We start from the raw sequence: 18,238 nt of genomic DNA on the forward strand, positions 1-18,238 counted from the left end.
TTTCCCATACTTATGCTACATGGTTTTTTTTTTATTTTTTTTTTATTTTTTATTTTTTTTAAATACTTGTTATTTGCGTTTTGATTGTTTTCCCCTGTCAATGAAGATGCTTTAGATACTAATGCAAAAATTTTACATCCATTAAGTTTATTTCCATGGAAGTGTTCATCTTTAATTTCTACAAACATGATAGTTTGCGTGTATTTTGAAACAATGATATGTATGTAAGCCATGAGTAACAGAGGAGTCCTCTCATGAGTCAATAGCCTTCTTGAGGTGTTCACATAATAAGTGATCAAAAAGTACATGTTGGTTTTCTAAAATGAACTGTTACATTTTATCTATATGCATTTTTGTATTCAGAATCCCAGTGACAGTATTGTTCTCATCCGCTTTGGTGATCGTTATCTCTTTAATCCTATTTAAAGACTCAATACAGCTGAACTTCTATGCTGCATTATTAACTGTACTACTTGTAATGCATACTGAGCATACTGAATACTGCTGTTAAATGGTAATAATTCTATATGGTAGACTAATCTGCAAGTGACTGTCTATTTCTATGTGGTATATTACATTTATATTTCAGAAGATCATAGGATTACTATCAAACTATTACTATATACAAATGATGTATTACACACAGAAGTTTACAATCACCCTTCAATTAACCGAACCATGGATATCAACTGAATTCTAGCACAACATCGTGTAATTATGCTTCAATTATCTGATCCTTCAAATATCAGAATAACAAACTGCCTTCCTGATATAATGGGAATAACAGTAATTACAGTTATTTATTAAGTAAATTAAATTTACATTTAAGTTCTGACATGAAAGATGGGCCATGCAAATTCTAAATGATGCTTGAATTGGGCTTTTGATTTTAAAGAAGTTGAATAAACATTTTTTTTTTTTTTAAGTAAAGAAATTTTAGGTTAATCCAAACTCCTACATCCCCCCCCCTTACCCTTCTCCACATACATACACAATCACCCAAGACCTGGTATGTAATGCCTAAAGTTATACTTACGCTTCCATTTCAGTTTCATCATCAGCTTGAAAATGGTATGTCCGACTATCTGTAAAAAAGATTCACAACATTTGTATTTGATTCAGTTTCTATATCTTAAGAAAAAATACACTTAAATTAGACAAACTTTTTTTGACACTTAAATAAAGCAGGAATACAGGAAAAAAAAATTAAAATTGAACCAAATAAATTCAATTCCAAACGAAATTAATTTCTATACAAGATGAAGGTGGAATGCAGTACTGAGGGAGAAAGATGGAGAGGGAGAAAGGCAAAGACAGATGTCACTTGCATTTCAAGAACAGAATAATATGACCACCCACTTACATAAGAAACACAAAATATTATTATTATTATGTGACACCACCAGGGAGTCCAAAGATTCATCGAGGGAGGACACCTACTCTGCAACTATCTCCACCACTCAATCCACCAACTAATGAACCGCAACTACACCAATGCCATCTACCGCCCGCCACTGATATTTTCAAAGACAATCACAAACATCCACGGCGGGATTCGAACCCACAGCCTTTTGGATGGAGAGTGAATACACTAACCACTCGGCCAACCAGGCCAGCACCATATTTTAGAATTCTGAGTGGTGAGGAATTTTAAATTTTTAGTAATGTATTTAAAAATAAACTGAGTAATAACAGGTGTAAAGCTAAAGAGTGTAATTAATCCCCTCATCACTCAACATTCTACAAATATTTTAGAATGCTAAGTGATGAGGAATTTCAAATTTTCTATGATGTATTTAAAAATAAACTAAGTAGTAATAGGTGTAAAGCAGAACAGTGGAATTAAACCACTCAACAATACATAATAAAAAGGAATACACTGCAATAAATATTTCCTATTTTGATGAAGAAAGCAGATGTAAAGTGAGCATATCAAATTTCGATGGAAAAGAAAATTTAAAGAAAGAAGTAACATCATTACTTATTATTGCAGCCTGAACAGAAATGATCCTCAAGAATCAGGAATGATAGTACCTAACCTGTACTACCATAACTGTCTCCTCAGAGCACAGAATTACAGCAGCTAGTGAGAATTAAGAAACTAGTGTTTTAGAATGATTCTAAGATGCTAGTTTTGGCTCTTAGCAAACAACTGGATCATTGAAAAATTACCTAGTTTCAGCTGAGAAGAATTCAGGATTACCTACTTTTCTGGGGAGATCCTATAATCAATTGTAGTTTACAATTCAAAATGAAGAAAATTCCCAACTCAATGTTATGTCATTTTCATCAACAAACTACACTGCTCAAAAACAATTAGGGGATATTTTAGTTTCTGTCGGATAATTATAAATTTCTACAAATAATTAGAACAATTGGGTATTTTATACATGAATAAATATTTCTTACTTATGGATAGGATGTAATTGATGAGATATTGTTTAAATAATTGATATTTATTACAAATTTAACAAATTATACATTTTAGCATGAAATAATTTTAACAAGAATAGCCAAAAACGCTTTTTTAAATTTTTAATAGGGCATATGGACTCCATTAACAGTGGTACATCTTGATTGAATGGGCCAGATAAGATGATCAAACAGTTCTTGTGGGATATTTCACCACTCTTCTGTGAGAGCATTTCAAGCTCGTGAAGCAATTGTGGTGGCACCAGTTGAGCAGAAACACAGCTACCTAAAGCATCCCAGGCATGTTCGATTGGATTACAAGGTGAACAGGCAGGCCAGTCCATTAGCTCAATACCTTCTTCCTCAAACAACTCTTGTACCAAATTTGCATGGTGTGAACAAGCATTGTCATCCATAAAAATGAATTCTTGGCCAATTGCAGCAGCATATGGATGAACTATAGGTTCCAAAATCTCATCGCAATATCTTTGGGCTGTTAAGGAACTGTTTCTGATAAAATAGAGATCAGTATGGCCACCTATACTTATCATCTATACCATCAAACTCCCACCTTGATGTTGGGGTCTTTCACGAACAAACTGTGGATTAGTTCTTGTTCCACTTTCATGCCATATCAAGATACATCGGTTATCTGGTTGCAGACTGAACCTGAACTCTTCACTATAAACTACATGAGCCCAATTCTTATTTGTCCAATTGCGGTGTTCCTGTGCCTAAATTCTTTGGGCTCTTTGTGATTTGCAGTAAGTGGAATGCAAACCATTGATCTTCAAGCATATAAACCTATGGCATGAAGACGATTTTGAACATTTCTCGTCTCCAGAAAGCAATTCGAAAGTCGCGAAATAATGCTTTGAGATACACAACATGCTTGAGCTACAACTTGCTGTGTTTGTCCAGCTTCTAATCAATAAATGGCTATCCAAGCCATGGATTCCAGGATATCATGTTGCTCTGCCATTTTTATCAAAATAATGAGTGGTAGGTAACTTTACAAGTTAACAATTGAAGTGATAATTATGCACTGTGAAAGTGAGCACAACAAGTCATGCTTTTATACTTCCCAGATGCTAATACGGCTAAGGCATGTTTTGACAAGTCTTAACATGATTTTATATGCAGTTGCGTGTTCTACACTGCTGTATATTAAGAATATTTTAAAATATGTGTTACATTTGTAAATTATTTTTATAACTATAAATTACAAGAAAACCAAATTATCCTCTAATTGTTTTGAGCAGTTTATAAGACTAGGAAAACTTCAAGGCCATTCTATACTTGTAAACAATTGTGCTTGCAGGAGAAGAAAGACCCGAAGAAGATGATAGATTAGACTATTAAAGTATTTATTTTTTTTAATACATCCACCAGACGACAGGGTCTTCCACTGCAAGTAAACAAAGAAATCTTATTAGGGTTCTGGGTTGCTATGCCGATAACTTATGCTGCTGCACACAGATTATATATTTACTTATGAGGATGGCCTAAACACAAATGCTGAAATATGATTATTATTATTATACGGTACTCCATGGAGTCTGGAGACTCATCGTGGGAGACCCAAACTAACTATTATACACACAAAAGATATATCTCTTGTTAAACTTATTCACTGTCAGGGAACTCGCAACTAATTCTGGCAACTGATTCTACTCATTCACCACTCTCCATGCAAAATATAGAAAAGCTTTATTTGTAAAAAAAAAAAAAAAAATGGTAGTGCTCTGTAAATCATACACAACTGCTGAATAGAATTCAAAATATGTGCAAAAAGAATGAATTCAAACTTCCATTAATAAAAGACAATCAAAATTCACAGGGACCAGAAAGCCAGTTTACTGCAAAGATCTGTGGAATGCTCCCTATGATAACTGATTGAAAGTATGTGGGGCTACAAGTTTAGTTGACATATGAAAGAAATGGGAATTAACAAACTTGTGTTACTAAAGTGATTCTATAAAATTGACACAATGGAAATTTTTCAATACATGAGTAGGGATAGAACCAAGACCCACCCTCTGAAAATTGTGTAAGAGTATGATCATTAAAGGTGCAAAGGCTAGATTTTCTGCTTGGAGAGTGGTCAATGTGTGGATTGGATTGGCAGAGGTAGTTGTGAATAAGTTTAAGGAGAGATACAACAAATTTCGTGTATAATGGTTAGCGTGGGTCTCCTGAGTCCATCAATATAACCATATAATATAATAATACTTTGGAAATAAAAAGATTTTTCTTTGACCTGCTTCTTTACAATAAATTTTCTTAAAAGTATGTTTGATGAAATAACCTCAGCTTTCCAGGTTTTAGTCATTAAAGCTCCATCTAATGCACCCTCTGTGCACTTTAATTAGGCCTGCAAAACTTTTTTTCTAGCTGCATTCTTGCAGACTTTTGTGACATGGTAGTTATACATTGTGTTGTCATCATTATTATTATTAGCATTAACATCTGACCTCCATGCAGTCAGACTCATCGTGGGAGGTACACACTATCATACATAAAGTTCATCCAACTGGGTCATAAAATGATTCAATGTGTCTACATTCACAACACACTCAGGCAATGCATTCCACTCACCAACCACTCTCCATGTGAAGAACTGCTGCTCATGCCCTCTTCATACAGTTTCCAGCAATGACTTCTTGTTCTACTCCTTCTCTCCCATTTTATGAAAAATCTCTTATGTGTAAACCTGATAACAATCCCTAACTAGCTTATATGTCTCCATCATACTGCCTTCCTTCTTCCTATTCACGAGGCTTTGTGATTTACATTCTCTCAATCTGTCCTCATACTCCACATTCCAAAGACTGCTGACAACCTTTGTGAATCTTCTCTGGACCCTTTGCAACATATCCTCATCAGCATGAAAACCCAGCAACCAGATCTGTGCACAATAATCCATATGAGGCCAGGCCTTATGCAATGGAATCATAACCTTTCTTTCTTTCTGCATGTCAAGGTCCTCCATATCATTGCTATTATTCAATGTGATGATTTACAACTTGTGAAATGTAGCCTGAATTTCAGGTCCTTGTCCACTACTACTACTCCAGGATCACTCATCTCTTCTATCTCCTTTAAAGTTTCCCCACTAAGTGTATACTTTTGCATCCCATCATTGTTTACCAAATTTCAATACCTTAAATTTTGCAACTTTGAACTGACAGTTCCCCTTACTTGTCCATTCATGAAATCTATTCAAGTGCTCATGCAAGGCTATAACATCTGCTTGAACTCTGCATTGCTTTCCCCAATTTTGCATCATCTGCAAATAGCTACATATCACTGGTTCTTTATACTCTTCATGTAACTTATTATTACCATTATTTATCTTGTACTGCCTCCAAAGTGACTTCTTCCAGATTTCATGCTTAATACTCTCATGCAGCCATTTTACACCTATCTTATTCAGCCTTTTGACCTTCAAAATACATTCATACATTGATGCTGTTATGCATTTCTTTGTCAGTCTAGCAGCATTTATTTCTTTTCTGATCAACTCCATATTCCATGTTATGGCTCCATACCTGTCATAATCATCAGCCTTGTACTTCCACATATATCCTTTCCTCACAGAAATTTGCATATGCCTAACAACAACCTAGGAGATCACATTATGATCACTCTGACCAACTGGTGGAAATAGTGAAACCCCACTCATAATTATCCTCTGATGAAATGATCAGATCTAAAACTCAATCCTCATGTGTCCTGCTTTACATGCTGCCTGAGACAGTTGTCTTTCAAGAAATTCATTTTCCTTATTCCCAAATGCTGTCTCTTCATTCCAATTTACACTGCCATAATTAAAACTGCCTGTAATAATCACTCTTCCTTTGTTCACTAACTCAAGTTGTTTATACATTTCTTCATTAACATTCTCCACATTTCTTGGCCTATTGCAACATCCAACTAAATAAGTCTTCCTGTCCATCTCCACACCACACTGCTTCATAACCATCACCACCATTTCTCTCTTTCATGTCTACATGTGGACATAATTTCTCTGCTATCATCAGAAGCCCCCTCTTCCCTTCTTGTCCTTTTTATCCTCATAAAAAATACTGTGCCCTTCAATTTCTATTCCCATTAGGATATCATCTTCATTCAACAATTTTGGGACAAATAAACTCAATCAGTGAAACCATTTAATCTCTCGTATTTCTGATACTTCTGACATTTGCAAATAAACACAGCAGTTCACTTTTAGGTCTATTACCAGACTTACCCAAGCCACTTGCTGATTGTGAATTTCCTACCACACTTGCCCAATCACCTTTATCTCCACTTACCACATATCTGCCCAGTCAACTTGCCACCCTCAGCCCGATCTATTCCATTTCTATGCTGATCATTCCAATACATACATACATTCAATTCCTATGCCATGTCTCCCTGTTTATCTTGCATTCCCATTCTCTCTTCGTCTCTCACATTACTACTGTTACCTTTACCAAGCACTCGTGTCTCTTCAGTACCACTCTTTGAATCTTTCACTTCATCTCTTACTTCTGATCTTTTGCTTGCCCTCACACGATGCACTTCCATTTAGCAACAGTTTCTTCAGTGCACGAGTGGACAAAGCCATTCATATTCAATCCATTACATCTGTATAATTCCATTCTTCCCTTAAATACATGTCATACATCTACAAACTGTACTCCCTTCTCTTCACACAGCTCCACTAGCATGCCATTCATGATTCTGGTATTCTGTCTCAACTCATCATTGTCATATCCTGGCAACACACACACTGACAATCCTTCCCCACTATACTGTTATCTTTTACTCACTTCAATAACCTCCTGATATTTGCCCATACATTCTCCTTATGTCCACTTAAATCATTTGTCCCCACAACCACCACTAATTCTCTTGCTCATTTCTTCCTCATGTCTAAAGCATGAATTATTTTGCTCATTCTCCCTCCTAGATAGCAGACCTTATGGCCTCTCTCATTAACCAATATCCTGACAATGTAATCTCCATACATTGCCATTCTTGAATCACTCGTCACTTCTTTTACCCTTTTTTCTTTCATTCTATTCTTTTGCACACTTTCATTTGTTTCCGTTACACATCTAATATCACTCTGCATATTCTTCGTTTCATTTTTCATTTTGAAAAACTGCTTCATGAAATCTTGCATTCCAATAATTTCACTCTCTGTCACATCCTCATTTATACTTCCTTTAGCTCCTTTATCACTAATTTTTGCTTCTACACTGCGTTTCACTCCCTCAGTCTCGCTAGCTTTTGTTCCATTTCTTTCATTTCTTCAGCCTGTTTTGCATTTGTTAACTCATAGCCAAACAAAATATCATGCTTCCTAGAAATCCATACTTTCATCTCCTGTTCAATCTGTCCGAATACACATCTATCAAAATTTGCCACGCATACATATTACACTCATGACATCAAGCCATTTTTGAAAAGTTTATTGTTAATGGCACTTTATTTTCACGACACTCACATAGTCGTGCTGGTCGATGCCTGCATGGTTGATCTTATGAATACTGTCACTGTGTTCTGTTCAAGAAGGCAAGATTCAAAATTTTAATTAATAAAGTCAGTAATAATTTTCCAAGGCCGAAAATCATGCTGACACACTATATTATCGAAAATAAATGAAACTATAAAAATTCAAGCAGCATTGCTAATTATTACACAAAATAGCACTTATCTTTTGCAGAGCTCTTTTCCAATATTACGCATATTGCTGCCCTCTAGTGGCCAACTGGTGCATGTATTATTTAAAGCTTTGTACACATTCTTTACCATCATTTCATTTGATATTCAGCAGCATTTCAGTATTTTAATATATTCAAAATTTATTTCTTTACTCTATGTTTGGTGTAAACAGTTTGTACAATTTTTGATACACTATTGCCAATCCTTGATTTGAATTTTAATAGATGTTAAGCAGAGATCCTAGAGAAAGTAATTAAAGATCCCCTCCACCTTCTCTCCTTTCTCCAGAAAAAAAAAGAAAAATTGCTCTATAGTAGTGACATAAAAAATAAATGCCCACGAGTAATTTTCCGTTTAGGCAGTGTATGATATATGTTGTCAATTATGAGTAACGTTTTTATTTTGAAGGCACAACACTTTTCATCAAAACAGCAAAAATAATTTTTTTTTTTCTGTGCAATCTTCATGTAATGTGATATGCAATCTAAGATTACAATTCTGACAATTAATTATAGTTAAAGATCACAATTATTTCACCCTTAGCTTCACCCTTTCACTTCTATGTAAGATGCATTGGTACAATAACACATCGCAGTGTTATAGTACCAGAAATCAGACAGCATACAATGTCATATTCAGTTCATAACACTACCATATTAGTTTTATGCATTTCTCTTTCATTTCTGGCTGCTTCTTCCTTAGCTCTATTCATCACTACAAGACTAACATTCTGCATGTCATAAAGCCATGCTTTCATCTGATGTTTTGACTCTGTACTATTTTACCTGATAACATTGGGGGGAAATAGTATAACATGCTATTTGAAATGTGAAAATAATTTGCACTTTTAATTAAAAATCACTGCACATGTCAAACATGAATAGTAGTGACCTGGCTAAATGGTGATATCATCCTGTTCTGCAACCAACAGGCACTGACTGAGCTATATGGGAATGTCAGTTTGGAGTTTCATTTTTATAAAAGCATATAGTAAAGTTGAAGAATAATGGTAACTAATTCATCAGAAAAGTGCCCATAAAAATATTACAGAAAAGGAGAAAAAAATCCTTTTCACAGATATATTCCACTCACTTCCTCACACAATACCTGAGGAAATGAGTGAATCTAAGATTGCTTAGATTTAGATGATGGACAAATGCTTTGCAGGATTCTTTGAATAAATACTGATACAGAAGATTGACCATGTCTCACTTATAGGTCATATGGTTTCACTTGATTATATGAACTCTAGCAAAACTATTATAATTTCATGAAATTACATATAGTGAATATTGAAATTTCGTGTAATTATAATAACTTTAAACTTCCAATATTTTGGAAACTAACACTTGGTAAATGAAGCTGAATAAAGAAAACGAAAGTTGTGCCTATAGCTCTAAATGACACCTGTAGAGGGCCAAAATAGGTGGTCTTGGCTGTTGGGCTGAAGATCCAAGGATGAGTGCTTCCTAAATCTGGAGTAGTTCATGCACCCAAATTTGTTGTGGTTTAGAAAGTTTTTCAGGGCTGAGGCAGATTCCAGGAATAGCTTCTCATATATACGTATATATTTGCCGGAGTGGAGTAGAGTATTCAAGCATATCCTGTGGTGGGTATCCAAAGCATGGTCAGCAAGTACAGAGTGGCTGTAACAGTCAAACTTGATGTAGTCCATATGTTTAGAAATTCTGATATTGGCTGTCCTGCCTGTTTGGCTTTTGCAACTGCAAGGGACCTGGTAAACACCTGGCAGGTTTTAGGAATGTGGCTGGTCTTTGGCAGAGTGTATAACTGATGTCAATTTGTTGTTATGTGGTCAATAAGCGATTATAAGATTGTATTTCTGTAGGATTTTTGTTAATTTTTCAGATGTGACCAAGATACATGGAATGGTGATAAATTTTGTGTAGTCTCTGTTCTGAAGGGAAAGGAGGGGGTGCTTTTAAAGGGAGGAGGATAATATATTTTTGGATTTTGCAGTGGTTGTAGCGATTGGCTTAAGAAGTGTTGAGAATGTGGTCAAGTTCAGTAGTCAGAGCACTGTTTTCAGAACTAATTAATTTCCCTGTTATATAAGGTTTTTATAAGCCCATATTATTTAGTGGGGATAGTCCATTTTTACTAGAAGTACTTTAGCAAAGGAATGATCATCTAAAACAAACTTAAACATTGAAGAAATCAATACCATACACTTTTCTCTTCATGCTTCAGATGATAGTCCACTCAAGTCTATAGTAGTTAAGTTTACAAGTTCATGAGATGCTGTATACAGAAAAAAGCAAAAATGAATTTTACCCTTTAAAAACAGGCAACATTCAGAGAATCATCAAGAAAATGCCTGAGTACTCTACATACATAAGGATCATTTCAATATTTTCCCATAACACTTTCAAAAAAAAAAGTAAAGTTCAACTCGTGGAAAGGCTTATACACTGACTGCCATCATCAGGGAATTACACTAAGTAATGAAGATAAAGCATGTCAACTGAGAGTAGGCCTAAAGTCCTAAACAGTGCCCTTTAATGGGATAAATTGGGCATCATCCTTGGCTGTTGGACTGAAGTGCAGAGAATGAGAGCTTCCCAAATTTATGACAGTTTCATGCAGTCAAATTTGATGAGGTTAGGATAGTTTCATAAGGCAGAAAGCAGATTCAAAGAAAAGTCTTTCATATTTATATTTGCTGCAATGGAGTAGAGCAACTTTTTTCCAGTGTATTCTATGGTAGGTGTCTAAAGCATGGTCAGTAAGTCCTTAGTCACTGTACTTCCTTATCTCTAGTCACTGAAACATCCTAAAGTTGCTGCCTTTCAAAGTAACATTTGGACTGCCACACTTGTGTCCAAAAAATACCGAACAAGTCCAGATACATTAGCATCTTCCAGATTTTCATTTGTTGAAAGTTTCCTTGACAAATTTCTCAAACCATCACCATGAAATTTCTCTTTGATCACTTGTCCCTGTGGATTGTTCAATCACACAATAAAGGCCAATAACTTAACCTTGGTTTACTACCACGTTCCTGTGAATGTTTATTATTATTATTATTATTGTTCCGGGAAACTCCAAGGAGTCGACAGACTCATCGAGGGAGGCCCTAACATCATGTCTGGAACAACTATTCAACATTCACACAGTATCTATCATATCTTGCCTTGAACTCATTCACGGTCGTAGCACCCACAACAGACTCTGGAAACTTATTCCACTCATACACCACTCTCCAAGTAAAAAACCTAGCTCTAACACCCTTGTCAACCACGCTCTTGCCCAGCTTCCATGCATGGCCCCTAGTCCTCCCACCACCAGTCATATTTTCAAAAATATCTTCTGGATCAATCTTATAAAAACCCCTCAGTAATTTGAATGTCTCAACCATATCACCCCTCCTTCGCCTATCGTCCAATTTCTGCAACCCACAAATCCTCAACCTATTCTCATAAGGTTCATTCCACAGACCTGCTATCATCTTGGTCACTCGTCTCTGGACCCTCTCCACTTCCTCCCCATCACGAAGAAACCCTGGTGCCCATAACTGGGCACAGAAGTCCAGATGGGGTCTTATCAAGGCTTGATACAGAGGAACAACTTGTTTGTCTCTACATGTTAAAGTATTTTTCATAAGCCAAGTGATTTGGTGAGCTGTTTTAGTCACTTTTGCTATGTGCCCCCTAAACTTCAACTCCCTATCCACCAGCACTCCCAAATCCCTGGCCTCATCAATCTCCTGGAGTACGGTTCCACCAATGCGATATACTGCTGCTATTCTTTTCATCCCAAAGTGCATAACCTTACACTTTGCCACATTAAACTGACATCCATTTTTCCTAGCCCAGTCCTCCAAACTATCCAAATCATCCTGTAAAATTTTGACATCCTGTGCACTCACAATTGCTCTACCCAACTTTGCATCATCAGCAAACAAGTGAACACTTCCTCTCAAATCCTTTCCAATATCATTGATGAACAAATTGAAAAGCAGTGGTCCAAGAACAGAGCCCTGCAGCACTCCACTAATCACAAGACGTCTTTTTGACTCCACTCCTGAATAAACCACTCTCTGGTATCTCTCCTTCAACCACCCTCCTATCCATCTTACCAACCCTATATCTATCCCCATCTGCTCCAGTTTACTGATTAGGGTTCCATGTGGTAATCTGGATTACCACATGGAACCCTAACCATATGGAACCCACATGGATGAATCCATTACAAATTATCTTGACGATTTCCTTGTTGCCCTTCTGTTATGAAAAGTTACAGAAATATGAAACTGCCAAAAAGTTATGATTTTATCTGTATATTATTAGGGTCATAGTTTAAGGGAAGGTAGGTTGAGCGATTTTTGAGTAAAGAAGTAAGTTTACTTCTTTACTCAAAGTTTACAATTATAATAGTTTAGAATTACTGCAGCATTTTCCTTATCAGATTACTAACTACTATCTTATTTTTATTCTTGATTTCCAATAGTGCTTCGTGTTCTTTAGAGGAAAGGTTACTTTTTGGAGGTTTTACTTGAATTAGTATGTTGGCAACATTCAGTTTGATGGCAACATGGGCAGGAATGCTGAGAATTCCATATTCAGTCTGTATCATAATTTCTTTGGTAGGAATTTTTATAGGTGCAAGAGTGTTGTAGTTGTGGCCAAGAGATAGTGCACTAATTGCTTCTGGTTTGAGGGTGAAAGAAGTTTTTTTTTTTTTTTTAATGTTGGGCCCAACGAGAGGTTGGCTAGTCAACCTATAGTACATTAGTACCGTATATGGGTGGTGGGTTGGGAAAGGAAAAACTTGTTTACATTTGATTTAAACGCCTGTATGTTGTATTCCTTGGGAAATATGTCAGAGGGAAGACAGTTCCACAGTACCAGGGATGAATGAGGAGGAAAAGAAACTTGTTCTGTGGGTTTCAAGATGTACTGTGAAAGGATGTTGGGTGGCATCTGTACGTGTTCCAATGGGCTTAGTACAGAGTGGGAGAATTATTGATGCTGTTTCAGATGAACATTTCCCATGGAAATATTTATAGAATATACAAATTGCAGAAACCAAGCATCTATGTGAAAGTGGGGGGAGTGAGTTGGTGAGAGATGTGTCATTTATTAGTCTAACTGCTCTCCTCTGTATTGAGTCAAGCATTTTGAGGGAGCTTTTAGGAGCCCCACTCTAGATGTGAGAGCAGTATTCAATAGCTAGGCAGATTTGTTATTTGTATAATGTTAACAGCTGTTTAGAGATGAAGCAGCGTCTTGAGCGAAAGAGAAAACCTAGTTGTGATGTGTTTATGCCAGGAGAGGCTTGATGTCAGGGTAATTCTGAGAAGAGAAATTTCATCTTGTCTGGGAATTTTAGTGTTATCGAAAACAATGCTGGGGGAAAATGGTTCTTTTTTGTGAGAAATAAGACAGAACTGGGTTTTAATAGCATTGAAGTTGACAAAGTTATCTGAGCCCATTGGGGGATGGCTTGGAGGTCGGAATTAAGGGCAGTGGTGGTTGATGTTCTGTGGGTTGAAGTGAGTTGTGTGGAGTAGGGTTTGTCAAATGAAAGGGAGGAATGTAATGTGCCGTAATCTGCAAAACTGTGTATTAGGTTAGAGGTAAACTGAAGTAGGTCATTGATATTTAGAAGGAAGAGGGTCAGTGAGAGAACTGAACCTTGTGGGACCCCAGCATTAGTTGGATGGTGAGAGGATAGAGAGCTGTCTACCATCACACATAGTGCGCGTCCAGACACGAAGCTGGCAATCCATCTGCAGAAATCCTGAGGCAGTCCAAATGATGGGAGTTTGCTTAGTAAGCCTTTGTGCCAGACTCGGTCAAAGGCTTTAGAGATATCAAGTGATACTTGGGATCCACCGAATTTCTTCGTGGCATTTGTCCAGTGATGGGTGATGTATGAGAGTAGATCGCCTGTTGAACGGCTTTGACGGAATCCATACCGGTGGTCGCTTAATAGCCGGGTATCTTCGAGGTAAATTAGGAGTTGAGAGTTGATGGTTTTCTCCATTACTTTAGATAGAACTGAAGTGAGCGAGATAGGGCAGTAGTTAGATGGCAGTGATTTGTCACCCTTTTTTAGGAATGGGCTGAATATAGGCCAGTTGCCAAGCTTTGGGATATATACCAGTGGAGTAAGAGAGTGTGTACAGATGGCATAGGATAGGAGTCAGTTCCAGTGCACAGACCTTCAGGATAATTGGAGGAATGCCATCAGGGCCAGGAGACTTTGTGTCTAATTTAGACAACAGGTTTTTGATATCTTTTTGGCAATAGGATACAGGGGGCATTGTATGTTGGGTAGTTGGAACGACTGGATGGCATTTACCATTGTCAGTTGTGTGTGCATTGGAGGCAAAGTGTGAAGCCAGGAGGTTAGCTTTTTCTATGGGTGATGTTGCAATTGAGCCATCTGGATATTATAGATGGGAATAGTGTAGGGCAAAAGTTACAGCCAATTGCCTTGGCAAGGTTTATTAGTGTTTACTTGATATTATTGAAGCTTGACAGCAGAGTCTTTTCAGAAGTTGAGCAAATTTGTTGATGTTCCCACTTTTTCTTTTTAGAAATTCTTTGGCAGCTGATGTATTTCAGAAAAGATGTCTTAAAGGACTGTCCAAAGGTCAGTAATCAACTTTGCAGAGAGCACTTCTACTAGTGCATGAATAGCTTCATTAGCTTAAGCAAGTAAATTGTAAGTAGTGTCAATCTGTTCATGTAAAAGAGTGAAGCTAGTGCATCTGTATATGTGGAGAGCCTTTGGTGAATTAAGTCGGTGTTTCAATTTAACATAATCAGGGATGATGTTATTGTCTCGGCATTGTTTTAGATAAGCTAATATATTTAGTTGCCTAGAAAGCTTTAATTTCATCTTACTGTAATGATGGGCTTGTACACTATGGAATCTTCATGAATTATAGTAAGTCTGATGGCAAGACATATTCACAGCTATATTTTATTTAAGGAAATCACAATGTAGACTACAAGAGTCTCCAACGTAGACTCTTAAGACCAAGACTCTACTGTGACCAAGCAGGACTCCAGGTGGCTGATAGGGAAATGGCCATCAGAAATGGAGGTTAGCTGCAAATACCCAATAAGCAGTCCTGGGCCAAAGCTGGCATGTCTGGAGGCCCTACGATGGCAGCCACATCAACAGACTAGGCTGCAGATGGTTGGTAACCAGTCCAGCTGACAAATTCTTATACTTGCAAATTTCAAGGGAATGAAAACCAGACAGCCCAATCAGATAATGAAACGAAATTGGAAAAAAGGACTGTGAAATGGATAAGGATCAGAACAGTAAACATAAGAGGTATCAATCACAAGATCGAAGAATTACAAAAAGCCCTAACAGAGATGAAAATAGAAATAGCAGTAATGTCAGAAACAAAGAAAAAATCAAAAGGCTCTGCATAACTTCAGGACTAGAGTTTAATATACAGTGGAGTACCCAACAAAAAACAAGCAGCTGCAGATATAGCCATCATGATCAGTAATAAATGGAAAGACAAAACTGAATCATATAACTGGATCTCTGAAAGAATAATAAAGGCATGACTTAATTTAAATAAGAAATTTATTACAATCATAGGAATATATGCACCCAAAGGAGGGAAAAAATCTGAAACAGAAGAATTCTAGAAAAACCTCCAAAATTAATTCAGAACATAAAGATTACTTAATCATTGCATGAGATTTCAATGCTAGAATTGGATCAAATACATTTAAAGATTTAATCTCCCAACTGGCTGAGGTAGATGAAATAGCCAGACCAACCTAGTTTTTTCATGGATCAAAACTTCATCACTATTCTACCTTTTATCGTGACATTACCTCTCTCCGCCGTTGATCCTTTTACGGCTATTCTAGAACCATTAGTGAATTAACTGTTAGTGAGTGACCTTTGTGTCACCTGTCTTTACCTCTACTGTGTTACTTGGAATTTCCTTTACTATCCTAATATATTTGACCCTTTTTGACTCAAAATTGATTTATTGCATCTCTTCCCAAAAATTGAAACAAATTTCATATGTGCAAAAATAATCAATCCTGAAATGACCACTGATCAGCCATTACAATGAATCTATTTAGTAATAGTAAATTTGCAGTATTTTATTCTTCAAATCAATGCAATGGAACAGTTGCACTGATTGTTCTATCACTTTATTTATAATACAGAAACAATTTTTTTTACAAATTTTCAATGTTTGCATTGAAAATATTATGTGAAATATTTATATTTTAAATAAGTATGACCTTTTGCTTTCTTTCTTAGCAAGATACCTTTATATAGATCATCACATTTCAGGTTTAGAAACAAAATTTGTTTTTGTTTTGTTTTTATGAACAACAAATGTTAAATTTCATTACTCAGTTTCTGATTGCGAGTCTTTTTGGTATCAGAAATTTATATCCAATGATAATAATAAATTTAGTTTAATCCTTTATCCAAGTGTGAACAAACAAAGTTTGTGCCTGAAAGTATCTTCAAGACTGGGGTAAGGTGGTACAACACCGGGAAACTCGTTGCAAAGGTGGAGCAAGCTCACAACACTCCTATCTCGGTATCTCCCATAACGTAAAACACATCTCCTTGCGGATATGTATATATATAATGTTATGCATTAAGGGGAGGACCACTACCCAAACGAGTTTCGACCTTTATTGAGGTCTCTTCAGTGGGAGCCAGGCCCGAGTGGAGATACCAGGTAGAAGCATTAGCAAGGACATCTCTACCTACAGGAGTTGCCAAATGATGTGCCACCTTTTTATTAAATTACTCTGGATTTAGAAAAAGATGTTAAAAGTTTATTTTTCACTTGGTTAGACTATAATAAATTTAGTTTAATCCTTCATCCAAGTGTGAGCAAACAAAGGTTGTGCCTGAAAGTATCTTCAGGACTGGGATAAGGTGGTACAACACCGGGCAACTCGTTGCAAAGGTGGAGCAAGCTCACAACACTCCTATCTCAGTATCTCCCATAATGCAAAACACATCTCCTTGCAGATATGTATAATGTTATGCATTAAGGGGAAGGCCACTACCCAGACTAGGTTCGACTTTTATTGAGGTCTCCTCAGTGGGAGCCAGGCCACATCTCCTTGCAGATATGTATAATGTTATGCATTAAGGGGAAGGCCACTACCCAGACTAAGTTCGACTTTTATTGAGGTCTCCTCAGTGGGAGCCAGGCCCGAGTGGAGATACTTTCAACATCTTTCTCTAAATCCAGAGTAATTTAATAAAAAGGTGACACACCGTTTGGCAACTCCTATAGGTAGAGATGACCTCGCTAATGCTTCTGCCTGGTATCTCCACTTGGGCCTGGCTCCCACTGAAGAGACCTCAATAAAGGTCGAAAGTAGTATGGGTAGAGGCCCTTCCCTTAATGCATAACATTACACATATCTGCAAGGAGATGTGTTTTGCATTATGGGAGATACTGAGATAGGAGTGTTGAGCTTGCTCCACCTTTGCCACGAGTTTCCCAGTGTTGTACCACCTTACCCCAGTTCTGAAGATACTTTCAGGCGCAAACTTTGTTTGCTCACACTTGAATAAAGGATTAAACTACATTTATTATAGTCTAACCAAGTAAAAAATAAACTTTCAACATCTTTCTCTAAATCCAGAGTAATTTAATAAAAAGCTGGCACACCGTTTGGCAACTCCTATAGGTAGAGATGAACTTGCTAATGCTTCTGCCTGGTATCTCCACTCGGGCCTGACATCCACTGAATAGACCTCAATAAAGGTCGAAACTAGTCTGGGTAGTGGCCCTCCCCTTAATGCATAACATTATATATACATATCCGCAAGGAGATGTGTTTTGCATTATGGGAGGTACTGAGATAGGATTGTGTGCTTGCTCCACCTTTGCAACGAGTTGCCTGGTGTTGTACCACCTTACCCCAGTCCTGAAGATACTTTCAGGTGCAAACTTTGTTTGCTCACACTTGGATAAAGAATTAAACTAAATTTATTATACTCTAACCAAGTGAAAAATAAACTTTCAACATCTTTCTCTAAATCCAGAGTAATTTATTAAAAAAGGGTGGCACACAATTTGGCAACTCCTATAGGTAGAGATGACCTGCTAATGCTTCTG

General features: G+C 36.8%; 1 protein-coding gene across 3 annotated transcripts in view; it reads right to left on the reverse strand.

The window, feature by feature from the left end:
- The window catches only part of Asap (ArfGAP domain of ASAP), a 718,739-nt gene that overhangs the window by 413,482 nt on the left and 287,019 nt on the right, over nt 1–18,238 (reverse strand). For all 3 annotated transcript variants that reach the window (XM_090411444.1, XM_090411445.1, XM_090411443.1), the window contains exon 14: nt 1,037–1,085. In XM_090411444.1, coding sequence (XP_090267570.1) covers nt 1,037–1,085 — 49 coding nt within the window. The remainder of the gene's footprint in view (nt 1–1,036; nt 1,086–18,238) is intronic.

This window comes from Typopeltis vanoorti, chromosome 21 (assembly GCF_054136105.1).
Source record: "Typopeltis vanoorti isolate ZY-2024b chromosome 21, IOZ_Tvanoo_1.0, whole genome shotgun sequence".
In the NCBI taxonomy this organism is placed as follows: Eukaryota; Metazoa; Arthropoda; class Arachnida; order Uropygi; family Thelyphonidae; genus Typopeltis; species Typopeltis vanoorti.